The sequence below is a fragment of the Aquarana catesbeiana genome, linkage group LG06 (genome assembly GCF_042186555.1).
Source record: "Aquarana catesbeiana isolate 2022-GZ linkage group LG06, ASM4218655v1, whole genome shotgun sequence".
NCBI lineage: Eukaryota > Metazoa > Chordata > Amphibia > Anura > Ranidae > Aquarana > Aquarana catesbeiana.
Window position 1 is genome coordinate 85029492 of NC_133329.1, and position 27970 is coordinate 85057461.

General features: G+C 44.9%; 2 protein-coding genes across 2 annotated transcripts in view; both read right to left on the reverse strand.

The window, feature by feature from the left end:
* The window catches only part of LOC141148030 (pentraxin-4-like), a 67756-nt gene extending 65245 nt beyond the window's left edge, over positions 1 to 2511 (reverse strand). The window contains exon 1 of the mRNA XM_073635188.1: positions 2491 to 2511. Coding sequence (XP_073491289.1) covers positions 2491 to 2511 — 21 coding nt within the window. The remainder of the gene's footprint in view (positions 1 to 2490) is intronic.
* Positions 2512 to 15162: 12651 nt separating this feature from the next.
* Positions 15163 to 27768, reverse strand: LOC141148698 (pentraxin-4-like). The gene is made up of 3 exons (XM_073636346.1): positions 27144 to 27768; positions 18068 to 19058; positions 15163 to 16463 (listed from the first exon to the last, which is right to left on the reverse strand). The coding sequence occupies exons 1-3, from the start codon at positions 27279 to 27281 to the stop codon at positions 15823 to 15825; spliced, it is 1770 nt and encodes a 589-aa protein (XP_073492447.1). The 5' UTR covers positions 27282 to 27768; the 3' UTR covers positions 15163 to 15822.
* Between the last annotated feature and the right edge of the window lie 202 nt (positions 27769 to 27970).

A 27970-nucleotide genomic window follows, 5' to 3' on the forward strand; every position in this document is an offset into this window, starting at 1 on the left:
TCGACTTGCTGTGAAACATCGAGGAAAACTGGACGATCGTTCACCCGGCTTTCTTTGGGAGGAGGAGCTACATTCTGACGTCACTGCTGTACGATCAGTCCCGAGAGGTACGGGCTGTGTAGGAGCCGGCCGGCTTGTAATCCTATTTCGCTTATTAATGCTTACCTATTTGTAAGTGTTCAATTGGCTTTTTTTTCATACCACAATAAATGTATGGTTTTACGCTATGTGAGGCTTTTAATTTTTTTCATGGTGAATAATATGTCTACCATACCGATCTGTTCACGGATTGTCTACTTTGGTGCTGAGGAATACGGTGCTTGCCAGTGAGATCCCAGGCTGGGGTTGCAGCCATCTGCTCAGGACGGTCCCCTGTAATAAGGGACCATAGACTTCCGGTAAGCGGTAGTCCTTTTGTGGTGGAGGAATTGTTCATCTGTCACTCTAGTGTGGACTTCACGGCACTTCACTCATTTATATATCTTTTTGGATCACTATTAGTTTTTTATGGACTTTCACTTATATTCTGTTTTTTCATTTGATATGGACTTATTTCCTTTCCACTATGGAGTAATTTATATTTTATCAGTGTGTCACTGCACAATTTTTTTCATCACTTGTTCATTTATATTATGACATTTTTTGTATTCATGTATGTTTGATGTTTTATTCACACTGCTTTATTCTCAGTTGATGTTATAATCGCTCTGCTTTATACTCAGTTGAGTCTACCCAACTTATATCATCCATGTACACCTAGTGTATTTTATTGCCATATACTATTGGGGGCTTATATCATATTGCTCCAATAGCCTCAATACTTAGCGGGACTGTTTGCTTTTTTGCTTTTTTGTTTCTTATAGTATGTACCCAGCTTGAAGTGGAGTTCCATCCAAAAGGAGAAGCTCTGCTTGTTTGCTTCCTCCCCCCTCCACTGCCACTTCCGGGTGACTTTGCCCAAGTTCAGACCCCTCCTCCTTCCCTCACTACCGGGCCATTCATAAAGTGTAGCACGTTTCGCACATGTGCAGTAGGGAGCCCTCACAAGAAATGGCAGCGTCAGCACCAGAGAGCTGATTGAAAAAATCGTCTGGGGTGCTCACATCATGGGATCCCTGGACAGGTAAGTGTCCTAAAATTAAAAGTCAGCAGATACTGTAGTTGTAACTGCTTACGTTTAATTTTCTGGTGGGGGGGTAGGGAGTTGGAGCTCTTCTTAAAGAGTTTCAAACCTAATTGCCACCTGATAAAGGATTTACTGAAATGTGAGTCCCTACCCCCCTGTCTTTTCTTCCCCTCCTCTCTCACCCCCCCCATGGTTTCCTCCCATCTTTTACATTCCTCCCTTCCTTTCCCTATCCCCCCCCCCCCCACACACACATTCTGCTTTTCCTCTATTTTCTACTTTCTCTTTCCTCTCTTCTCCTTCTTCTCCCTCACCCTCTCCCTCTCTTCTCCTCTCCATTGCTCACCTCTACAGAGTGTTGAGAATGTGGTACTGAGGGGCAGGGCATGATGTGTCTGTATTACCACTCTGCACCCAGGCAACTTGGCAGTGGCCTATTCTTGCACAGAAATTAAAGCCAACAATAGGTCAAGAATTAACATAGGGATGACATTTTCAGAGTAAATGCCAGTCCGGCTGAATTTTTAGGTGGCTACAGTACAACTCCAAGTTTGTCAGCCCTTTAAATAACCATGTTATTGGCAATTAACACTGCCAGCACCTGTTTCTTCTTTTGATCACCAAGACCTCCAGCAGAGTGATGAACAGTTATATATCTGGCCTATAGGGTGGGAGGGCAATGCCATGCAAAATGTCCAGTAATACCTTTCAATGATGGACCCTTTTCACAGCCAAAAACAGTGGATTTCACAAAAACAGTGGAGCTACAAAACAGCTACTGTTTGGGATGTGTATTCATAAAAAAAATCACCAGACCTCCTTCCATTTTTTAGTAGGATAGAATTTTTTTGCTATTGTTTTTATGGCTGTCGGGTGCCATTGGGAGAAATTTCCTCCCGTGTGGTCAACAAGACAGAAGATGAGGGCAACCTCTTTAGTAGAGAAGGAGAAACACATGAAAGCACTTTTTAAGCTGTAGGAACCTTAAGTAACTCAGTTTCTTGCTGAAGTATGTGTTCTTGTTTGGAATATTTCACCAAAACAAGAAGTCATCAATGGGGAGAGAGACAACTGTGAAAATGGAAAATGATCTAACCCTTCTGAACTTAATCCAAAGCTAAAGAAATTATGAGCATACAGATGGATGGTTCACAGGGACAGTGTTCCATGTTTATATTATAAGATTCACAAAGGATGTTCCCCCATCTGCCACCCTGAGAATGTCTGTTGTGGTCCCAGGTTCCATGGGCTTAATTTTACCCTGTAATTGACATGAGGCAGGGGTCGGCAACCTATGTCCCGTGGGCCGCACTCAGCCCGCCGCCTCTAAATGTCCGGCCCATTAGTGCACATGATGAACTCACGTTCACCTGGCCCTCGGACATTTTAACCCCTTCATACCTACCATACATACATATCAGGCTTTGGCTTTAGGAGGTGCAGGCATCACCCCGTACCATTTTTTAGAGCCGGCGGTTGGGTCTCTTGGGATAACAATCAATGCAGCTAAGAAGCAGCTCATCTGTTATCCCAAGCAGTGGGGAAAGACGTCCCCCCCTTCCGCCACTCGTCCGGGCTCTTCTGTCCCACCGGGAGGCCCGAGCAACTAGCCGACACGTCCGCTGGCCAGAGACCCAAACAAAGCTGTAATCAGCTTCTATCAGGTCTCGGATCTAGTAAACCAGATCATGACATCACTTCCAGAAGACTCAAAGGCGCCACATTTTTAAAATTACACTATTCAAAACAGCCAAACTTGGCATTTTGAATGATTTTAAGTGCAAAGGAGGGATTTGGGGTGTTATGGACCCCAGGTCCCTCCATTCAGAGTACCTGTCACTGCCTATTACTGTCACAAGAGATATTTACATTCCTTCTGACAGCAATAAAAGTAATTAATATTTTTTTTTTTTCAAAGGGATAGTGTAAAAATAAAAAAATAAAATGAAATAAATAAGATTTTTTTTTTTTAAAGCGCCCCAGCCCTCCGTGCTTACACAGCTAGAGGGCTGGGTGGGGGGCTGTGTGATGTACAGGGGGGCTGTGTAATACGCAGGGGGAATGTGTAATATGCAGGGGGGCTGGGTAATATAAAGGGGGTCCAGAGGTACAGGGGCTGTGTAATGTAAAGGGGGCCAGAGGTGCAGGGGGCTGTGTAATGTAAAGGGGGCCAGAGGTGCAGGGGGCTGTGTAATGTAAAGGGGACCAGAGGTGCAGGAGCTGTGTAATGTAAAGGGGGCCAGAGGTGTAGGGGCTGTGTAATGTTATCTTCATTTATTAGCAGGGGAATGCGGCCCTTAATGCATTCACATACATTGAATCCGGCTCTTAAGTGGAAAAAGGTTGCTGACCCCGCCGTGAGGGTTAAACCATGCATTTGGCAGTTCGGCTGCAATTGCCCATTTTAATGGTCTTTTTATGTGTGAGACAAATAGACCACATTAATTATTGTACCAGAATGGAACTATAGTATAATAGGTCAAAGAGAGCACCAAATGAAAAAATCTTTAGGAGTCGAAAGTCTTTATTGTTCAAAAAGACATCCAACACGTTTTAGGGGTCCATTTCTACTGAAACAGAGGTTGTTTATAACATCCTCTGCCTGCAGGAGTACTTTTGAGTCCATTTAACATTCTACCATTTCATCCAGTCCTGATGAAGAGGGATAGTGTGGTCCCTGGAATGTGGGGGGATGTCTACTGTCCGGTTTGCTGCAACCAGTTGAACAATAACTCTTTTGACTCTAAGGATATTTGATTTGTCGCTCTCTCTGACCTATTACCCTTGGATTTCTCAACTCGGGTGAATTGGCTCTCCTGGAGGGGGGGAGTTCCCTGTCTTTCTTGTGGGCTGCTGAATACAGGCCAATTGAGCTGAGGTCATGATTTTGTCCTCATTATGATAATCTGTAAAAATCTGAGTCCATCATCCCTCTACCACTATAGGGGCACTTGGCTGGAGGAGGGGGGGGGGTTCTGAGAAGAAGAGGATCGGGGCTGCTGTGAAAACCATTGCACAGAGCAGGTAAGTATGTGTGTATGTGAATTAATCTGCGTTCACCCAATCACTCATATACAAAATACCTGAATAAAAAGGTGAAAAAAATTACCAAACACTTGTAAACATAAGTGGATGTTGTTATCTCCTAACAAAATTAAATATTTAATTTCAACATAGATTTTTATTTATTTTATTTATTTATTTCAGGTACCTATATAGCGCCGTCAATTTACGCAGCGCTTTACAAATGCATTGTACATTCACATCAGTCCCTACCCTCAAGGAGCTTACAATCTAAGGTCCCTAACTCACATTCATACATACACATACTAGATTTATAAACACAAAGGAGATGCGCAAACTATATAAACACATATAGGGATGAGCTTCGTGTTCGAGTCGAACCCATGTTCGACTCGAACATCGGCTGTTCGATCGTTCGTCGAATTGCGAACGATATGGGCTGTTCGCACCAAATTCGTGTGGCGCGTCACGGCCCATAATTCACTGCAGCATCGCAGTGCATTGCTGGCTGATGATTGGCCAAGCATGCACTATGACCCGCATGCTTGGCCAATCACAGCGCCGCCTGAACAGAGAGCCGTAATTGGCCAAAGCCAAGGAGGCTTTGGCCAATTATGGCTCAGGGGATTTAGTACACGCCCCACACTATATAAGGCCGCCTGCACGGCGGCCCTGTGTAGTGTGTGTTCCGGCGTTCATTGAGAGAGAGAGACAGACAGTGACATTTGATTTGAGTTAGATAGATTAGGCAGAACAGTCAGTCAGTTAGCTGCACTTACAGTGTATTGTGTATATATATGCATCCCAGGTGTTGCATATATATATATACACTGTATTCAGTTTAGCTAGATCCGTTCTTGTTATCTTCCTACTGACAGGCAGGCTTGTCTTGTTACAGTATTTACAGCTACCTGAAGAAAATTACTGGTGTTCTTTTGATCCTATTAGTACCACAGTCAGGCAGCTAGACTATTTACAGTTAGTGCAGTGCGTCCTGCTCACAGTGTTCAGCTAAACTTACAAAAGTTAGTGGGGTGCGTCCTGCTCAGTGTTCAGCTAAACCTTCAAGTTAGTGCGGTGCGTCCTGCTCACAGTGTTCAGCTAGATCCGTTCCTGTTATCTTCTTACTGACAGGCAGGCTTGTCTTGTTACAGTATATACAGCTACCTGAAGAAAATTGCTGGTGTTCTTTTGATCCTATTAGTACCACAGTCAGGCAGCTAGACTATTTACAGTTAGTGCAGTGCGTCCTGCTCACAGTGTTCAGCTAAACCTACAAGTTAGTGGGGTGCGTCCTGCTCACAGTGTTCAGCTAAACCTACAAGTTAGTGCAGTACGTCCTGCTCAGAGTGTTCAGCTAGATCCGTTCCTGTTATCTTCTTACTGACAGGCAGGCTTGTCTTGTTACAGTATATACAGCTACCTGAAGAAAATTACTGGTGTTCTTTTGATCCTATTAGTACCACAGTCAGGCAGCTAGACTATTTACAGTTAGTGCAGTGCGTCCTGCTCACAGTGTTCAGCTAAACCTACAAAAGTTAGTGGGGTGCGTCCTGCTCAGTGTTCAGCTAAACCTTCAAGTTAGTGCGGTGCGTCCTGCTCACAGTGTTCAGCTAGATCCGTTCCTGTTATCTTCTTACTGACAGGCAGGCTTGTCTTGTTACAGTATATACAGCTACCTGAAGAAAATTGCTGGTGTTCTTTTGATCCTATTAGTACCACAGTCAAGCAGCTAGACTATTTACAGTTAGTGTAGTGCGTCCTGCTCACAGTGTTCAGCTAAACCTACAAGTTAGTGGGGTGCGTCCTGCTCACAGTGTTCAGCTAAACCTAAAAGTTAGTGTGGTGCGTCCACCTCACAGTGTTCAGCTAAACCTTCAAGTTAGTGGGGTGCGTCCTGCTCACAGTGTTCAGCTAGATCCGTTCCTGTTATCTTCTTACTGACAGGCAGGCTTGTCTTGTTACAGTATATACAGCTACCTGAAGAAAATTACTGGTGTTCTTTTGATCCTATTAGTACCACAGTCAGGCAGCTAGACTATTTACAGTTAGTGCAGTGCGTCCTGCTCACAGTGTTCAGCTAAACCTACAAAAGTTAGTGGGGTGCGTCCTGCTCAGTGTTCAGCTAAACCTTCAAGTTAGTGCGGTGCGTCCTGCTCACAGTGTTCAGCTAGATCCGTTCCTGTTATCTTCTTACTGACAGGCAGGCTTGTCTTGTTACAGTATATACAGCTACCTGAAGAAAATTGCTGGTGTTCTTTTGATCCTATTAGTACCACAGTCAGGCAGCTAGACTATTTACAGTTAGTGTAGTGCGTCCTGCTCACAGTGTTCAGCTAAACCTACAAGTTAGTGGGGTGCGTCCTGCTCACAGTGTTCAGCTAAACCTAAAAGTTAGTGTGGTGCGTCCACCTCACAGTGTTCAGCTAAACCTACAAGTTAGTGCAGTACGTCCTGCTCACAGTGTTCAGCTAGATCCGTTCCTGTTATCTTCCTACTGACAGGCAGGCTTGTCTTGTTACAGTATATACAGCTACCTGAAGAAAATTACTGGTGTTCTTTTGATCCTATTAGTACCACAGTCAGGCAGCTAGACTATTTACAGTTAGTGTAGTGCGTCCTGCTCACAGTGTTCAGCTAAACCTACAAAAGTTAGTGGGGTGCGTCCTGCTCAGTGTTCAGCTAAACCTTCAAGTTAGTGCGGTGCGTCCTGCTCACAGTGTTCAGCTAGATCCGTTCCTGTTATCTTCTTACTGACAGGCAGGCTTGTCTTGTTACAGTATATACAGCTACCTGAAGAAAATTACTGGTGTTCTTTTGATCCTATTAGTACCACAGTCAGGCAGCTAGACTATTTACAGTTAGTGCAGTGCGTCCTGCTCACAGTGTTCAGCTAAACCTTCAAGTTAGTGCGGTGCGTCCTGCTCACAGTGTTCAGCTAAACCTACAAGTTAGTGGGGTGCGTCCTGCTCACAGTGTTCAGCTAAACCTACAAGTTAGTGGGGTGCGTCCACCTCACAGTGTTCAGCTAAAGCTACCTGTAGAAGGTTGGTGGTGTTCTCATACTACAGGCAGGCAGTTGATTTTGCTAGCTGCAGTATCAGTACATATATATATATATATATATATATATACATATCCCAGCTTAGTGCAGCTACAGGCCATTAGTATGTCTGGAAGGCCAAGAAGGAGAGGCAGACAGTCACAAGCCAATAAGAGAGGGCAAGCAGGCTCTGTGTCTAGTGCTGGTCATGGAGACGGTGCATCCTCATCAGCATGTGGCCGTGGGACATGCTTGGAAATTTTTTCGGCAGCTGGCCGTGTTGAGCCACAACATGCGGAAGACTTGGTCGAGTGGATGACCAAGCCGTCCTCATCCTCCTCATCCTCTCTCACCCATGCCCAGGGTACTTTGTCTGGCAAAGCAGCGGCCTCTTCCCTCGGCTCAATGTCATCAGTGACTCCTTCCCTAGCCCCACCATGTCCTCCTGAGGAGTCCCTCGAACTGTTTGACCACAGTGTTGGGTACATGCTCCAGGAGGATGCCCAGTGTTTGGAAGGCTCTGATGATGATACTGAGCTTGATGAAGGCAGTAACATGAGCGCAGACAGAGGGGGTGCCCAAGAAGGACAGCAATCTGGCAGTCATGCTCCCCCTGCTGCAGCATACTGCCAGGTTTGCTCCAGTGATGAGGAGGGAGGGGATGATGAGGTCACTGACTCAACGTGGGTGCCTGATAGGAGAGAGGAGGAGGAGGAAGAGGCGGCACATCACCAACGAGGCAGGATGCCCTCCAGGGGCCAGCCTAAGGGCAGCACATTGACTGCATCACACCCCAAAGCTCCACATGTGCAGGGCGCTGCAGTCTCTGCGCGTTATTCAAAAAGTTCTTTGGTGTGGGCCTTTTTTGAGACGAGTGCATCAGATCGCACCGCTGCTATTTGCAACATATGTCTCAAGCGTATCTCGCGTGGCCAAAACATCTCCCGCTTGGGTACCACATGCTTGACCAGACATATGTTGACCTGCCATGCAGTTCGTTGGCAAGCGTATCTAAAAGACCCACACCAAAGAACAAAGAGGACCTCTCCTTGCTCCTCATCAGCTGAGATCTCCAACCCCACTATACCTTCAGTCCTCTCTGAGACCTGCACTGAGAGGAATGAAGGTGTAGAATTAGGTGTGTCACAGCCAAGTACTTGTGGGCAATCTGCTTTTGGTACACCGACGTCAGATTGTACCAGGCAAATTTCCCTACCCCAGCTGCTGCACCGCCGAAAGAAGTTTGCTCCCAGCCATCCACATGCGCAGCGGTTGAATGCTAGCTTGGCAAAATTGCTAGCACTTCAACTGCTGCCTTTTCAGTTGGTAGACTCTGCCCCCTTCCGTGAGTTTGTGGAATGTGCGGTTCCTCAGTTGCAGGTACCTAAACGCCACTTTTTCTCACGGAAGGCGATTCCGGCTCTCTACCGGCATGTGGAAGGTAATGTCCATGCCTCGCTGGACAGGGCGGTCAGCGGTAAGGTGCATATTACCGCTGACTCATGGTCCAGCAGGCATGGACAGGGACGTTACTTAAGTTTCACGGCGCATTGGGTGACTCTGCTGGCAGCTGGGAAGGATGCAGGACAAGGTGCAGTAGTGTTGGAGGTTGTTCCGCCACCACGCCTCCAAAATGCTAATGATTGTGACACACCTCTCTCCTCCACCCCCTCCTCTTCTTCTTCCTCCATGGCCTCTTCCTGTGCTTTGTCCTCAGAAGCAGCGGTGCTCCGTAGCCATTCAAGGGGCTACGCAAGTACGCAGGCCAAAAGATGCCATGCGGTGCTTGAGCTGGTGTGCTTGGGGGACAGGAGCCACACTGGGGCAGAGGTTCTGTCAGCTCTGCAGGGGCAGGTTCAGAGGTGGTTGACGCCACGCCAACTTAAGGCAGGAATGGTGGTTTGCGACAATGGCACCAACCTCCTCTCAGCCCTCCGACAGGGACAAATGACCCATGTGCCCTGTTCGGCTCACGTCCTTAACTTGGTGGTGCAGTGGTTCTTGGGCAGGTACCCGGGCTTACAAGATGTCCTGAGGCAGGCCAGGAAAGTCTGTGTGCATTTCCGCCGGTCATATAATGCCAGTGCTCGGCTGACGGACCTCCAAAAGGAGTTTAACCTGCCCAAGAACCGCCTAATCTGTGACATGCCCACCAGGTGGAACTCAACGTTGGCCATGCTGCAGCGGCTGCACACGCAGCAGAGGGCCATCAATGAGTACCTGTGCGACTATGGCACCAGGACAGGGTCAGGGGAGCTTGTTTTTTTTCCCCACGCCAGTGGGCCATGATCAGGGATGCATGCACTGTCCTGTCACCATTTGAGGAGGCCACGAGGATGGTGAGCAGTGACAGTGCATGCATCAGTGACACTGTCCCCCTTGTCCACCTGTTGGAGCACACGCTGCGTGGAATAATGGACAGGGCACTTGAGGCAGAACAGAGGCAGGAAGAGGAGGACTTCCTTAGCTCTCAAGGCCCCCTTTATCCAGACAGTGTTTCTGCATGCCCGCCGATCACACAGAAAGAGGACGAGGAGGAGGAGGAGGAGGAGGAAGATTGTGTCAGTATGGAGGTGGAGCCTGGCACTCAGCATCAGCAGCAGTCTTTAAGGGATCAGTCCCAAGAAACACATGGACTTGTACGTGGCTGGGAGGAGGTGGCTGCGGACCATGTCGTCCTTAGTGACCCAGAGGACTCCGGACCGAATGCCTCAGCAAACCTACGCTGCATGGCCTCCCTGATACTGCAAAGCCTGCGTAAGGATCCTCGTATTCGTGGTATCAAGGAGAAGGACCAATACTGGCTGGCAACCCTCCTTGATCCACAGATGGACACTGATGTGGCATGGATATGGCATGGATGAGCACTGATGTGGCACAGATGAGCACTGATGTGGCATGGATGAGCACTGATGTGAAATTTATGTGGCACAGATGGGCACTGATGTGGCACGGATATGGCATGGATGAGCACTGATGTGGCATGAATGTGGCACAGATGGGCACTGATGTGGCATGGATATGGCATGGATGAGCACTGATGTGGCACAGATGTGGCACGGATGAGCACTGATGTGGCATGGATGAGCACTGATGTGGCATGAATGTGGCGCAGATGGGCACTGATGTGGCATGGATATGGCATGGATGAGCACTGATGTGGCATGAATGTGGCACAGATGGGCACTGATGTGGCATGGATATGGCATGGATGAGCACTGATGTGGCACAGATGTGGCACGGATGAGCACTGATGTGGCATGGAAGTGGCACAGATGCGCACTGATGTGACATGGATGTGGCACGGATGAGCACTGATGTGGCATGTATGTGGCACGGATGATCACTGATGTGGTTGGGCTGATCATTGAGGATGGATGGATGAGCCATGGATGAGGATGGATGAGCATAAATGAGGATGGATAAGCATGATTGAGGATGGATGGGCACAGATCTGCGCTGTGTTCACTCCAGATTCATCCCACAGTGCTGCTGCACCGCCTCCCTCCTCTGCTCGCACACTGTACCGATTAGTGCGAGAAGAGGGGAGGAGCTGAACAAGACATGCTCTGGTTCGTTGACAACTGATGGCTCTGTCACTGGGCAGAGCGATCACCTGGTAAAGAGCCTCTGTCATTGACCCTTTACCCCGATCCGTGACGTGCCGGGTCTGGAAGTCACAGACATTCCCGGGTGCGTCCTCTGGGAGGACGTCATTGTATACCCTCCCAGAGTTATCCGACAGTGATGTAGCCATCGTTCAGCTATGGCCTGGTCAGCAAGCGGTTAAAAAAAAAAAAAGGCTGTATATAGACTGTATATAAACAGCGTATAGGAAGATGTCCCTGAAGTTGCTGCCAAGTTTGTTGCTAATTTCAAGTGAGTATCCCATAACTTCCCATTCCCACCCAAGTTATTAACCCTGAATAAATAACAAAAAAAAAAAAACAAAGTCAACGACTGTTCTCTGTCTCTAGAGTGCCTGTGAAAATTTGATGTGCAAGGCTGTGCAGGGTGGGGGATCCCAGCATACTTGCGGCTTCTTATGGGGTGCACTACTCATGTTAGTAAATTCTGGCCATTTTTAGAGCTAATAGGCAAACCACTGTAAAAAAAAAAAAAAAAACAAAAAAAAAAAAAAGGCATGGGAACCTGGGCACTGTCATTGGTGGGGGACCAAGGCAAAAGAAAAAAAAAACATGGTGGAGGGGTCTTTTTATGCACCTTTGAAGTTAACATTACAAAAACACAAATCATTTACATAACATTCTTGGAGAATGCTTTACAGTGTAAGAACACAGTGCGGGAAAGGCACGTTCCATCTACTCGAATGCACAAGCCTTGCGATCTACATAGGGTTGCCAGTGTATTGTTAATGGCACCCCAAATGCAAGATCACAATTGTAGTGCGTTTGTGGGCACCAAATTGCAAGGTACCACAGTACTATGCGGTTTGGTGCAGTGCATTTTTAAAAGCAAACACTATCTTTTCATGGTCTGGTGCATTTTGCAGCCCATTCAAATGAATGATCTGTCAAAATGCACTGCATGGGAGCGTGCAGGAATTGCATAGGAACGTGCGCATTCTTGAGCGATCCCGCTGTAAACTGGCCTTAAGCTCACCTTTCCACAAAAAATGAAAAAGTGAATTAACACCATGAAACCTCCCCACCCAGTCGGTCTCTGCTGTACTTACTTCCATGGATGATTAACTTTCATTGCCCATGCACCCGGTGCAGGAATTCAGGGGTTAGAAACCCGCGGTCTTCTTTTAGGATGAATCTGATTGGTCACACACTGGTTGCTCTGATCCCACTCTCTCTGATCCCACCCAGCATCCCTAAGGAAAAAAGGGGAAAAGAACAACAGATTTTAAAACCCCCAAACCCCTGCTTTGGCCAGTGAAAGCTACTTGAAGGTAAGTGTTCTGGGGACTGCGAAGGGTTCAGTTGTACAGTGTTAGTTCAATGTTTCACAGTGGCGGCTGGTGTTTTTTTTTTTTTGGGAGGGTGGCAAATAGCCACCCACTCCCCCGCTGTTTGCTGGTCGGTCCGGCACTTACCCTATCGTGGTGGGTGGCAGGCAACGTGGTGCAGCGGCTTGGCTCCGAGTCCTCTCCTCCAGCTTCCAGCTCCTCCCCTCCTCCTCCTAGGCATCCAATAGGATCTCCTGTCCTTTCAGCCAATCAGGTGACCAGTGTCAAAACCCGCTTCCTGATTGGTCGGAAGGAGGATCAGTGTTACAAGAGCGAATATTCATTCGCTCTTGTAACACACCTGGTTGGGCTGAGAGCGCACTCTCTGCGACCCGAGCCCACCCTATATTGAAGCCTTTTAGAGCCTCTGGCTCTAATCTGTGCTTCAAAAAAACAGCCCCTCCCCGTTGGAATTCATGTGCCGATGTCTTGAAAGGGGTCGGATGAATGGACAGGGGGGCGGCTGACCCTGATGTTTCATTTTTTTGTGAAAAGATGAATGTAAAGTGTTACTAAACCCAACTATATCTGGTCTCCCACAGTACACAGAACATGGAAATGCAATCATTTTAGTAAATATAAACTGCTAAATACCTTTTCTCATCAGCAGTATTTAGCGGTCTTGTGACTTCTATCAGTGCCTGGTTAAAGCTTGTAGGAGGAGTTTTCATACTGCACTGCTGTCCTATCAGGATGCAGGACCCCTGACCCTCTGTCTGGACAGTGCCGATTGGCCCTATGCAAATCACATGCACTCTCCCAAGAAAAAAAAACTCTCTAGCAATTCACACCAAACTTAGCATGTGCAGCCTGACTCTATTTACTCTGTCTTATCCAGACATGTTTTGGCACAATGCAAGAAGGGGAAGATCTGTGCATACACGATCAAACAACCTTTTTACACAATGCGGATGATTAACCCCTTAGGTTCCAGAGTGAGTATAATAAGCATGCTTTACTGCATATACAGACTTTTTTCTGTTTTTTCTGTTGTGGGTTTAGAAACACTTTAAACTTAGGTGGGTAGGGGGGCGGACACAGAGACAAGGGACAGTGCTGAGAGGTGGGTAGGGGGGCAGACTCATAAACAAGGGACAGTGGTTGGAGGTGGGTGGGGGGGCGTACTTGGAGACAAGGGACAGTGGTTGGGCGTGGGTAGGGGGCGGACACGGAGACAAGGGACAGTGCTGGGAGGTGGATACCGGGGCAGACATGGAGACAAGGAACAGTGCTCAGGGGTGGGTAGGGGGGGCGGACACGGAGACAAGGGACAGTGCTCAGGGGTGGGTAGGGGGGCGGACATGGAGACAAGGGACAGGGGTCGGAGGTGGGTAGGGGGGCAGACACAAACACAAGGGACAGTGGTCGGAGGTGGGTAGGGGGTCGTACACGGAGACAAGGGACAGTGGTCGGAGGTGGGTAGGGGGGCAGACACGGAGACAAGGGACAGTGGTCGGAGGAGGGTAGGTGACAGAGACAAGGGGTGAGAGTAGAGGAGTACCTGCACTTTTATTCTGACTTTAGGTTGTCAGAGCACTGAAATCAATAGCAAAAACTTTAGGAAAGAAACTGAAACTGCATATCAAATAAAATGACTACAATGACAAACATTTGCTCTTTTTATTGTCTTAAAAATACAGAGAAAAGACTTTCCAGTAAAGCTAATCATTTTACTGTACAAAAGTAGAAACTTCCCATTTCAGGATAAAGCACAGACAGGTTTTTCCAGCAATGTTTTTTCTCTGTGATCATTAAACCATATGACAACACATCATTCCATTCCCTGTTATTGAATGGTTTATTCTGTTACCCAGCATGCCCACCGCTGTCTGTTGCTGAAGCAATGCATTATGTAATTTAAAGCCCAACCAAAATATCACACTTTTTATTTTCTCTGTGTGCCCTAATTTATGTTTTTTTTATTGATTTTTGCTTGTAAAAGTCTTAAAATATCTTATTCTCTTGCATTTACTACCTCAGAGTGCAGTACTTTGCCTTGGGAGAGCTGAGCAACAGCCACACCCCTTATCGCAGAACACAGACTTGTAATGCTAAGGAACACAGAGAGGGTGTGTCTGACCAGAGAGGGGGTGTGTCTGACCAGGCTTGTTAGATTATAAACAGCACTGGACAGTATGGTCAAACTTTAGTGTTTGGTGGCCAGTAGGAAGAATGCCCCTAAACTGGTGGTGGTCAGTGGGAAGAATGCTTCTTGCATTGGTAGTCAGTGGACAGAATGCCCCTTAAATTGGTGTTCTGTGGAAATAATGCTCCTTACATTGGTGGTCAGTGGGAAGAATGCCCCTTAAATTGGTGGTTATTGCAAAGAATGCTCCTTACATTGGAGGTCAGTGGGAAGATTGCTCCTTACATTGGTGGTCAGTGGGAAGAATGTCCCTTACAGTGATAGTCAAAGGGAAGAATGCCCCTTACATTGGTAGTAAGTAGGAAGCATGCCCCCTTACAGTTGTGGTCAAAGGGAAGAGTGTCCCCTTACAGTGGTGGTCAGTGGGAGGAATGCTCCTTACGTTTGTGGTCTATGGGAAGAATGATTCTTACATTGGTGGTCAGTAGGAAGAATGCCCCTTACAGTGGAGGTCCGTAGAAAGAATGATCCTCACATCATTGCTTCTTACATTGGTGGTCTTTCAGAAGCCTGCCCCCTCCAGTGGTGGTTATGGGGAAGAAATGCTCCTCACATTGGTGGTCAATAGGAAGAATGCTCCTCTTACAGTGGGGGTCAGTGAGAAGAATGCATCTCATATTGGTGGTCAGTGGGAAGAATGCCCCCTTACATTGGTGATCAGAATCCCACCCTTAAATAACCAAGAAGATCATTGATGTCATGCTGCTGGCTCTGCCAAGTGGTGATGGACCTAAAACTATGCAGGCACCATCAGATGGGAAATCAATCAGCCATGATTTAAGGAACCCCAAACCCCCCCCCCCCTCCACCACCACCACCACAACCTCTGGAGAAACCCTAGGGCTCTGCAGAATCCTGGTTAAGAACGGCTGGTTTAGACACTCTGTCATTATAGGAAATTTAAGGTAAAGACTATAATAGCAGAACAAGGCATTAGTACAATGTTGATGAATTTCTATCTCTGCAACTTCAGCATCACTTTTATGTCTGCTGAGAATATTTTTTACAGGGCAGAGGCATATTGACTCATGACACATCATATGAGAAAACCTAAGTGGTCCTTGAAAACAACCTTCATCAGTACAATAAAGTACCAAGGACAAGCTGGTGATACAGAGATGTTCAAAATAAACAAAAAACAATTAACACCATTAATGTATTTGTGTTTTTGAATAGTATAAGTCACTTTTTGCCCTATAACCGAGGACAAAGAGACTACGATGCCACCTTCTGGTACTTGATAAGATTGCACAAAATAGACTGGCCTATCCCATTCCAATACTATACGAATTAAGAATTACACTTATACTCTGTTAATAGGGTTTTACTAACAGGACTGCTGTTGGTCACTGGCAGGAAAAAAGGTCCATGTGATACTGTACAGGGTTTGGTATTTCTTTTGCTTCTTTCCCCAACAACGGCATTTTGGGTTGGAACAAAGTCTACTAGCAATACTGCAATTTTACTCATTATATCCATTATGTACAAAAATAGACTAAATAGCACTCCTAAGGACAGTGCTCCAGACAGGTACAGTCCACCCTTTCTACAGCTCCATGAATTAAGGGGTCATCTGCCAGTGTTAAGATAGTGCCCCTGGGCAAACCTTTCCCTGTAGCAATGCCGGAGACCTCCCCAGGTGACAAGGCCCGATTCCACATGGCAAAGCCAGCCAGATTTCCAACAAAGGCCTCTGAACTGTCGAATCCACCACCCAAGGTGTCCTGCTCCTGGCCAAGAACCAGCGATCCTCCAGGTGGGATCTCATAACCCTTTTGGAACCGTGATCCAGTGGACGTCAGTCTACGGTCAACATAGAACCAGTACTTGCCCTGGATGGAGGACCAGATGAAACAAATGTGATGCCATTTCCCATCAATCAAGGGCACCAGCGGTAGTTCCCGGAAGGCTGGATCACCAATGACAAAGTGGAAAGCGTCATAGGTGGCACCATTCCTGCCATGCAGGACCAGCTTGTTGTCATTATCTTCTGTGGCATATGAAAGGATGGTGCCCAGGTAACTGGCATTCGTTTTGACCCAGCTGCAGATAGACAGTTCATGCAATGGTTCCCTGAGGCCTTTGGTGAAGGTGGCATAGTTTTCCGTGGATGAGTTAGGGAAAACGAGCATGGAATGCACATTGCAAACTGTAACAAGAACACAAGAGGACATCATTAGTGAACTATCAGAGCAACAAATACAAGAAGACGTTCAAGCAATACTTCCAGAAGAAAATTTGAAACAGTCTCATCAAAAGCAGAAAGGACTTGGGTAGAGAGGACTGAGCAATTGATAATTTTCATGTCAAGACTCTCCCTCTCCGGGAAAATTGATGAACTCCAACAACTTTCTAGTGAAACCAGTGCTAAGGATAAACATGTTAAATTGTATACCCCAAATTTCTATTTCAGTTTTGGATAAAATGAGGAAGAATCAGAACTTCTGTTGGGTTAACTGCTATCCAGGGCTCCACTAAAGAGATTTCCCTTAATTTACGGTCATGATGACAACAATTCCACCAGGCAGAAAATGAGGGAAATTCTGCAACAGAGTAATAAAAAGGTTGGCCATGGTTCTAGTCTTTGCAAAGCTCTATTGAGAAAAAAAAGTTTTTTGCTGCACAAAAATGCTAAACTAGCCTTATGTGTACTAAGCAATCACCAATCGGTGTGTCTGCAAATCACAATTATCTACTTCAAAGTACTGTACTTCAGCTATAGAAAACGGTTGGTCCCCATTGATATACTATACTGTATATGTACTTAGAAAAGTACTAGAAAGGACACAGGATGACCATGCACACAGAGACCTGTATTTATGAAAAAAACTATCAAAAGAAGTAACGTTTTAGATTTACATGGTTGGAATAATAAATTGTATACATTTATATATAATCTGTATATTTTTCCATCTAGAAATGTGTATGTTACAGATGGAAACCTAAATGACAGCTGCAAGAGAATCAGTTGTAAGATAAGCCTCTTGGAAAGAATATTGTTCTTGCTGAAAGTCTATTGACAAATCTCTGTCCATAGAACTGTACAACAGTGTTCATTTTTACGTCAAATTTTGATTTAGTTTTAGTCATAGTCATTGACCAAAATGCCGTTTTAGTTGTATTTTAGTCATCTGAATTGTTTTAGTTTTAGTCGTATTTTAGTCAACTAAAGTCTCCAGTACATTTTAGTTGACTAAAATCTAATGGGTTTAATTAAATTGTAATGCATAATTTAAGCATTTCTTTGGTTTTTCTAAACTCAATATATATTCTCCTGGAGTAAAAATTGAATAAGTTATTATTAACGGTATTAAGGTTTGAACATGTTCTACAGACAGATTTAGCCGTTGTGATATATAACCAGTGTTAATTTTGACATGAAATTTCAATTTAGTTTTAGTCATAGTCTTTTGACTAAAATGCCATTTATATTTTAATCGAACAAAATAGTGTTAATTTCGTTGACGATATTAACATTGCTGTACAAGAGACTTGAGGACCAGTGAAGGACAATCACTAGGCTGTCCTACTAGGCATCAAGTAGGACATGTACAGTGTATGCAATGGGTAAAAGTGGTTGGCCACATGTAATACATAACCACAAACAATAAACAGAAAAAATAGGTTTTAAGTCTACAGCCAAACAGCTCTATAGAGATACGGTATTTACTTTATAAATATCTAAAAAATGTTAAGCTATAGAGTCATTTCAATGTTGTTCTTGGCAAATGTAGGACTACATGGTGGACTTACTAGTGGCTGGAGTTTTGGTGCTTTTCTCTTCAAGTTTTGGAGCAGCTGTGGTATGTGCTGGGATCCTAGTAGATGGAAGAGGTGTTATTGTTTCCCCTGGTGGTCTGGGGTCTCTGACCACAGAACTACGATGGGCTGATACCTGTATAGTATTATCTATGACAGGATCAAGCGGTTGTTGGAACTCAGGAAGTCTGGTTCTCTGGTTGGGCTGTGGACCCATTGTAATGGATGGCACCTTTGTAGTTTGGAAATCAGGCTTCTTCTCTTCTGGTAGACCTAGTTTCTTGGTTACCTCACTGTGTTGAGCTGCCATGGGTTCCATTATGTTTTTGCTGGGTATAAGCATAAGCTGCTCCTCGTGAAACTTCTTCCTTTGGTTATGCTTGGTCTTTAGCTTTAGCAGTCGTTGTTGAATAGTTATTGGCCCTGGATCATTTTGTGGGGGCTCCGGCAGTTTTTCTTCAGGGGTACGATTAATCTCTGGAACTATTAAGGCGCTTGCTGCTAGAATTTCATTTTGTTGCATGTGTTGCATGTTCTGCAGTTGTTTTTCTAGTTCTGCAATTTTTCTGCCCTGACTCTCGACAGACTCTCGAAAGACCTCCATCCCTTTCTGCAGCTCACCCTTGTCTTTCACTAACTGGTAAATAATCCTTTTCTGGTTGCTAAGTGTTGTTGTGAAGTTAGCCATCGCTACATCCTGGGCTTTGTTTTCCTTGGTTATTTGCTTATTCCTCTCAGCCATGGCTCCCTCAAGTGCAGAGATCTTCAGATCCAACTTTTTTGTTTTCTTCTGGACCTTTTTTAGCCAAAACTTTACCCCATTCAGCTCCTGCTGAGTCATGTCACTTGAAGCATTGAAGGCTTCTGTCAGTGACTGCTGCTGGTCAGAAATGTGATGGAAACGAGCATCGATGTTGTAGGAGATGTTGTAGTTTTCGGCAATGCCCTGTAAACGGGTCAACGTCATATCTTGGAAACGACGAAACTGGAACAGAGAAGGAATTATTGTTTATGCTACAAACTCTATAACAAATATATTACATTTGTGAGGAATTCAACAGCCCTTGTGTACAAGAATGGTGCATAGAGATAACAATACCAAAAATTGTTTACATTTCATTTAAACCGAGGGTAACTGTGATTATGTTAAAATAAAGATGCCAATAACCATGAGATAAAAGGCTAAACACAAATGCTCCACCAAGCTGAACAATCCTGTTTAGGGACTTATTGGCAAATGCAGATACCCAAGGCAGAGTGTGTCTGCATGTCCAACTCCCTTTAGTCTCTATGGCCACATGGACAAGGTGGGTACACACTATAAGAAAATCGGACCAAAAATTTCAGTACGATTGTTCGATTTTCGTAAACTGTGTACACAACTTTCGACATCCAATTCAGACTTTCCAAAGAAAAATTTTCGAAGAGACAAACTCCAAAAATTTTCTCGTTCGTTAACAGAACTAACGATTTTCGTTTATGTACTGTTTCCATACAGTTTTCGTTCAAGAAAAATCTGATACGAAAGACTGTCCATGATCAGAAACAATAAACAACAACAACAAAAAAAAAGCCTTTGTCGTACGAGAATTTTCGTACAATTAGTACTATCCTTGGTTTCGACTTGCTGTGAAACATGGAGGAAACCCGGCTTTCTTATAGTATGTACCCAGCTTAAAGTGGAGCTCCACCCAAAAGGGGAAGCTCCGCTTGTTTGCTTCTTGCCCCCTCTGCTGCCACTTCCGGGTGACTTCGCCCAAGTTCGGCTCCCTCCTCCTTCTCCTACGTGCGATTCATAAAGTGTAGCACGCTTCGCACATGTGCAGTAGGGAGCCCTCACAAGAAATGACAGTGTCAGCACCAGAGAGCTGATTGAAAAAATCGTCTGGGGTGCCCATATCACGGGATCCCTGGACAGGTAAGTGTCCTAATATTAAAAGTCAGCAGCCACAGAAGTTGTAGCTCCTTACTTTTAATTTTCTGGTGGGGGGGGGGGGGGGGGGGGGGTGGAGCTCTTCTTTAAGAGTTTCAAACCCAATTGCCACCTAAAAAAGGATTTACTGAAATGTGAGTCCCTACCCCCTGTCTTTTCTTCCCCTTCTCTCTCACCCCCTCCCATGGCTTCCTCTCATCTTTTCCATTCCTCCCTTCCTTTCCCTACCCCCCCCCCCCCCAACATTCTGCTTTTCCATCCTCTTTTCTACTTTCTTTTTCCTCTCTTCTCCTTCCTCTCCCTCACCCTCTCTTCTCCTCTCCATTGCTCTCCTCTACAGAGTGTAGAGAATGTGGTACTGAGGGGCAGGGCATGATGTGTCTGTATTACCACTCTGCACCCAGACAATTTGGCAGTGGCCTATTCTTGCACAGAAATTAAGGCCAGCAATAGGTCAAGAATTAACATAGGGATGACATTTTCAGAGTAAAGGCCAGTCCAGCTGAATTTTTAGGTGGCTACAGTACAGCTCCAAGTTTGTCAGCCCTTTAAATAACCATTTTATTGGCAATTAACACTGCCAGCACCTGTTTCTTCTTTTGATCACCAAGACCTCCAGCAGAGTGATGAACAGTAAGATATCTGGCCTATAGGGTGGGAGGGCAATGCCATGCAAAATGTCCAGTAATACCTTTCAATGATGGACCCTTTTCACAGCCAAAATAGATGGATTTCACAAAAAAAGTGGAGCTACAAAACAGCTACTGTTTGGGATGTGTATTCATAAAAAAAAAAAAAAATCACCAGACCTCCTTCCATCTTTTAGTAGGCTAGAAATTTTTTGCTATTGTTTCTATGGCTGTCGGTGCTATTGGGAGAAATTTCCTCCCGTGTGGTCAACAAGACAGAAAATGAGGGCAACCTCTTCAGTAGAGAAGGAGAAACATATGAAAGCACTTTTTAAGCTGTAAGAACCTTTATCAGTTTCTTGCTGAAGTATGTGTCCTTGTTCGGAATATTTCTCCAAAACAAGAAGTCATAAATGGGGAGAGAGACAACTGTGAAAATGGAAAATGATCTAACCCTTCTGAAGTTTATCCAAAGCTAAAGAAATTATAAACATACAGGTGGATGGTTCACAGGGACAGTGTTCCATGTTTATATTATAAGATTCACAAAGGATGTTCCCCCATCTGCCACCCTGAGAATGTCTGTTGTGGTCACAGGTTCCATGGGCTTGTTTTAACCCTGTAATTGACATGAGGCAGGGGTTGGCAACCTACAGCCCGCGGGCCGCACTCGGCCCATCGCCACTAAATGTCTGGCCTGTTAGTGCACATAATGAATTTACGTGTACCCGACCCGTGGACGGTTTAACACCTTCACGCTGACCATACGTACATATCAGGCTTCCGCTTTAGGAGGTTGTACTGGGGTGATGCCATTTTTTAGAGCCGGCAGTTGGCTTTCTTGGGATAACAATTGATGTGGCTAAGAAGCGGCTCAGCTGTTAACCCAAGCAGCGGGAAGGGACGTCCCCCCTCCCGCCGCCTTCCGCGACTCGCCCGGGCTCTTCCATCCCACGGGGAGGCTCGAGCGACTAGCCGACACGTCCGCTGGCTGGCCGGTGACCCAAACAGAACTGTAATCAACTTCGATCAGGTCTCGGATCTAGTAAACCAGATCATGACATCACTTCCGGTTTACAGAAGACTTAAAGGTGCCAAAGTTTTAAAAATTACACAATTTAAAACAGCCAAACTTGGCATTTTGAATGCTTTTAAGTGCAAAGGAGGGATTTGGGGTTGCTGACCCCTGCCATGAGGAGTAAACCATGCATTTGGCAGTTCGGCTGCAGTTGCCCATTTTATTGGTCTTTTTATGTGTGAAACAAATATGCCATATGAATTATTGTACTAGAATGGAACTATAGTATAATAGGTCAAAGAGAGCACCAAATGAAAAAATCTTTAGGAGTCTAAAGTCTTTATTGTTCAAAAAGACATCCAACACGTTTTAGGGGTCCATTGCTACTGAAACAGAGGTTGTTTATAACATCCTCTGCCCAGGGGCATAACTACCACCATAGCGACCCATGCGGGCGCTATGGGGCCCGCAGCCGAGTGGGGCCCAGTGAGGATAAGAGCACCGCCGGCACAGTCTCCCAGCCAGGGGAAGAGAGAGGAATGGAAGAGGCGAGCTGTCCGTATCAGCAGAGAGCTGAATTGCCCGATGTAAGAGCTTTCATTAGAACTTCCAGTGTTTCCGAGGCTCACGTCACATAGCTCCACCTTTTGGCCCGGTGCCTTTGATAGACAGAACGCCGATCCAATGCGGGACATGTGACATCATCAAAGGCGTCGGGCCAAGAGGTGGGGCTATGTGACGATGAGCCCCGGGAAGACAGGAAATTCAAATGAAAGCTATTACAGCGGGCAATCCCGCTCTCTGCTGATCCGGGTGGCTTGCCTCTTCCTCTGCATAGGTGGGGCTGTATGGGGCACAGGCAGACCAGGCTGTATTGGGCACAGGTCACGCTGTATGGGGCACAGGCAGACCAGGCTGTATTGGGCACAGGTCACGCTGTATGGGGCACAGCTCACGCTGCATGGGGCACAGGTCATGCTGTATTGGGCACAGGTCACGCTGCATTGACACTAGGGCAGCTGTGGGGGGGGGCTGTTTGCGGGGGGGCCCCATACAACATTTTGCTATGGGGCCCTGCTATTTCTAGTTATGCCCCTGCCTCTGCCTGCAGGAGTACTTTTGAATCCATTTAACATTCTACCATTTTATCCAGTCCTGATGAAGAGGGATAGTGTGGTCCCTGGAATGTGGGGGGATGTCTACTGTCCGGTTTACTGCAACTAGTTGAACAATAACTCTTTTGACTCTAAGGATATTTGATTTGCCATTCTCTTTGACCTATTACCCTTGGATTTCTCAACTCGGGTGAATGGGCTCTCCTGGAGGGGGGGAGTTCCCTGTCTTTCTGGTGGGCTGCTGAATACAGGCCAATTGAGCTGAGGTCATGATTTTGTCCTCATTATGATAACCTGTGAAAATCTGAGTCCATCATCCCTCTACCACTATAGGGGCACTTGGCTGGAGGGGGGGGGGGGGGGGTTTTGCGAAGAAGAGGATCGGGGCTGCTGTGAAAATCATTGCACAGAGCAGGTAGGTATAACGTTGTGTATGTGCATTAATCTGCGCTCACCCAATCACTCATATACAAAATACCTGAATAAAAAGGTGAAAAGTAATGTTGTTATCTTCTAACAAAATTAAATATTTAATTTCAACATAGATTTTTATTTATTTTATTTATTTATTTCAGGTACTTATATAGCGCCGTCAATTTACGCAGCACTTTACAAATACATTGTACATTCACATCAGTCCCTACCCTCAAGGAGCTTACAATCTAAGGTCCCTAACTCACATTCATACATACACATACTAGATTTATAAACACAAAGGAGATGCGCAAACTATATAAACACAATATTAAAAAAATATGTGCAATAATCACTAAAACATAAATAAGTGATAATATATGAACATCCCAAGTGAATTATCAAAGGGATGTTCATATATTATCACTCAATTATGTTTTAGTGATTTATTCATTTAGATTAATTTATCGTACACCATTTATTTATTGCACATAATTTTTTAATATTGTGTTTATATAGTTTGCGCATCTCCTTTGTGCTTATAAGTTTATGAATAAAAGTATAACATTTTAACCCTGCAGGTTAACGAGGTTCACCCGCCAACCTGTTTAGATCTATTCTGTATTGTACATTAGACATTATACATACCATTCTTCAATAAAAACTAATTAAACAAAAAAAAAAAAAAAAGTATAACATGTTAACATAAAGAAATACCAGCATTTACGGTATAACACTTTAGGGTATAGAATCTCCTTCTGCTCCTAGAACCACTTTAAAATATATCTAAAGCCAGAACCTTATTTTTATTTCTCAATAAAAGTATGAAAAAGAGTTAAAACCTGTTTCTTTTTTTTTTTTTCTGTTTCCCACTTGGGAACTTTCTTTGAATGTTTATTGCAGAGAAATCTCTCTGAAGTTAGAGGAAATCCCCTCTTAGATAAGCTCCCCCACTGGATTATTTCCCCCTCACCTCTTGTTCAGATGTCAACTGCAAATTTTGGAATTGTCCATTCCTTTTTCGGTCAGTGAGAAGGATCACCAGTAGAAGTAGAGAAGGTGAAACTCTCAAGTGGGGTCAAAGACAGAAAGTACAGGAGTTCAATCCTCTCACTACTCCAACCAAAGTCACACTTCAAAAGTCTGAACAGAAGCCTGACAGGTTCCATTGCAAAATCAATCAAAGGAACAGCAGTCACCTGACATGTGAAAGTTGCAGATCTGAAAACTGCCTGACTTCGGGTCCTGTCATCCAACATTGGAGTGCGCATTGTGTGAGGTCAGACATTTCACAAATAGCAGCTGTCAGACTCCAGGTCACCTCTGATCCCCAAAAATCAGGAGAGGTACTGTAATGCCGCATACACACGATCGGACATTCCGACAACAAAATCCATGTTTTATTTCCTGACGGATGTTGGCTCAAACTTGTCTTGCATACACACGGTCACACAAATCTTGTCGGAAATTCCGATCGCCAAGAACGCGGTGATGTACAACACGTACGACGAGCCGAGAAAAATGAAGTTCAATAGCCGGTGCGGGTCTTCTGCTTGATTCCGAACATGCGTGGAACTTTGTGCGTCGGAATTGTGTACACACGATCGGAATTTACGACAACGGATTTTGTTGTCGGAAAATTTGAGATCCAGATCTCAAGTTTTGTTTGTCGGAAATTCCGACTGAAAATGTCTGATGGAGCCCACACACGGTCGGAATTTCAGACAAATAGCTCCCATCGCACATTTCCCGTCGGAAAATCCGACCGAGTGTACACAGCATAAGAGTAAGTAAAAGAGGGAAGAATTGCGCTAGGTGCGTGAAAATGTTAGAATATCAAATATGAATACAAATATGAATAAAAAATGGTCCTGCAGCTGTACACTATAACCCCGATATGAGGGCGCAATAAACAGATATAAAATTAAAAAGTGCAGCGCTGGACTAAGTGATATATGTGAGTGATGATAAAATCTATTAATCAATATAACAAAACAACAGTGAAAAGATAAATGCCAATTATTAGTGACAAATTAACAGTAAATTGAGTGCTCATAGATAGCAATAGGATAGCATAGCAAAATAAAAGGCAATCGGAAGTTCTGGATGTGCAGCCATTTCTTTCTTCTTTCCGAGAGGACTACCCAGGCCGGGTGCTGTGATGTTTTCGGGAAGCTATGTGTAGCACTTTGCCAGCCCCTCCCAGCAGCCATGATGAGGCAGATCACAGATATATGCAAGGTGCATGGAGAAACACAGAGACCTAGTGATGATGTCGCTTGATCTAAAATTAGGGTACCTAACAAAACTGCAAAGCTATAATTTAAACATTTAATTAGCGTGTTGATGAGGGGGGTAAGAAGAAGCCAGGGAAGCCAAAATATAACCAGAATAGACGTCAGCCTTAACCGCTTCAGCCCCGGAAGATTTTACCCCCTTCCTGACCAGAGCACTTTTTGTGATTCGGCACTGCGTCGCTTTAACTGACAATTGCACAGTCGTGTGACGTTGCACCCAAACAAAATTGATGTCCTTTTTTTCCCCACAAATAGAGCTTTCTTTTGGTGGTATTTGATCGCCTCTGCGGTTTTTATTTTTTGTGCTATAAACAAAAAAAGAGTGACAATTTTGAAAAAAAAAGCAAGATTTTTTACTTTTTGCTATAATAAATATCCCCAAAAATATATAAAAAAACAAATGTTTTCCTCAGTTTAGGCCAATATGTATTCTTCTACATATTTTTGGTAAAAAATTGCAATAAGCGTATATTGATTGGTTTGCGCAAATATTATAGCGTCTACAAAATAGAGGATAGTTTTATGGCATTTTTATTATTAATATTTTTTTATCAGTAATGGCGGCAATCTGCGATTTTTATCGTGACTGCGACATTATGGCGGACACATCGGACACTTTTGACACTATTTTGGGACAATTGTCATTTATACAGCGATCAGTGCTATAGAAATGCACTGATTACTGTGTAAATGACACTGGCAGGGAAGGGGTTAAACACTAGGGGGCGATCAAGGGGTTAAGTGTGTCCTAGGGAGGGATTCTAACTGTGGAGGGGATGGGCTTCCACTCACATGACAGCGATCACTGCTCCCGATAACAGGGAGCAGTGATCTCTGTCATGTCACTAGGCAGAACAGTGAAATGCCTTGTTACATCTACATACATACATCACCCTGTTCTGCGGCTCCATGACACGATTGCCGTGACACCGGCGGACATCGAGTCCGCGGGTCCCGCGGCATGGTCACGCTGTACGTGGTGGGGACGCATGCGCCCGCTAGCCCCGCTAATTAAAGGGGCTGTACAGATAAGCCCATTTGCCCACCGCTGTCATTGTGACAACGTATATTGGTGTGCAGCGGTCGGCAAGTGGTTAAAGTGGTTGTAAACCCTCACATATACCCAGTGAAGTGACTGGCCTCAGGTGATACACAGAGAATAAACTCATTTTCCTACATAAGTTGTACCTGTTTATCTGCAGTCTTCTCACCTCTACAGCCATTTAAAGTCTAGAAATTATAAGGCTTGTCTGATCGGTCAAAAAAAAGGGAGTGGAAAGCTGAAGTTACACTCTGCAGAACTTAGTGAGGAGGGCTCTGAGAGCTGATAGGAGGAAAGGGACACTCCCCCCTTCACACAGCACATAGGAACAGAGCTGAGGCTGTCAATCACAGACTGTGTGCTGGAGATCCCTCCTCTGTCACCTTTTTTTTTTCTTGGTGTCAGGAAACTTGTCAGAAGTAATTAATACTGATAGCAGCAGACAGACATGACACTTAGTGCTCTGGATTTGGACAAGTACACATTATAGAGGGTTATACTTTGTTCATATTTCATGTCTGAGGTTTACAACCACTTTATGCTTTCACAAAAATTGTTTCCTACCAGACGAGACCATATTTATTTTCCACAACATCAGAAGAACAACATGACCGATCCTCACCTGTTCCTCCAACCTTCTGAACCTCTCAAAAAACGGCTTCCTCTGCTCCAGTACCCGTCGTTGTTCCATAAAGACGCTCTGTAGGCAGAAACCAACCAAGAACAGCAACCTGAAGATGTGACCTCCAGCCATCATCATTGTCCACCGTCCTATTGATATCACTTACGAAATATGGATCTTCTTATATGGACTATGACTCTTTCAACTTTCTTGCCCCTCGGTTTACATTCCTTACTCTTTTACTTTCCAGTAGACTTCCTCTTTGGGATAAATGGCCTTCCTTTATTATTTTCCAAAAAGTTGTATTCCCTTATTTCTTCCTTTTTTATTGTTCCTTTATATGGCCTCACGTGCAGATTCCGAGCTTCTCCTCCAGTCTGAACCTTTCCTCCTCTGATACTTCTCTCTCTCTGTTCCCCCCACACTCAGCTCTGGCTCCATCCACAAATAGATGGGTTTTGCAGGCGCACGGACTATTCCCAATGAGCCAATTTTAGACGCTAGAAGGAGCGTCTTGTGTGCCCGGGCTCCAGAAAAAAAGTGATATTTATGGGACAGCCTATGAAAGTGACTAGGTCAGTCTTATTTTAAGTCTTTTTACAGATACCAGGAGCTCCTCTTTCAACCACATGGTTTTTACAGCATCCTGGACAGCATGGAGTGTACAATGGAAGATATCAACACAAAATAAATGACAAGCTTTCCGTAAAAACTCCGGGAAAGAGCTGTACTAAGCAACAAGTTTCATTTAACCTTTTCGTTCACAGAGCCTTTTTTTATATTGTGCACACATACTAAAATGTTTTTTTATTTTTATTTTTTGCTCA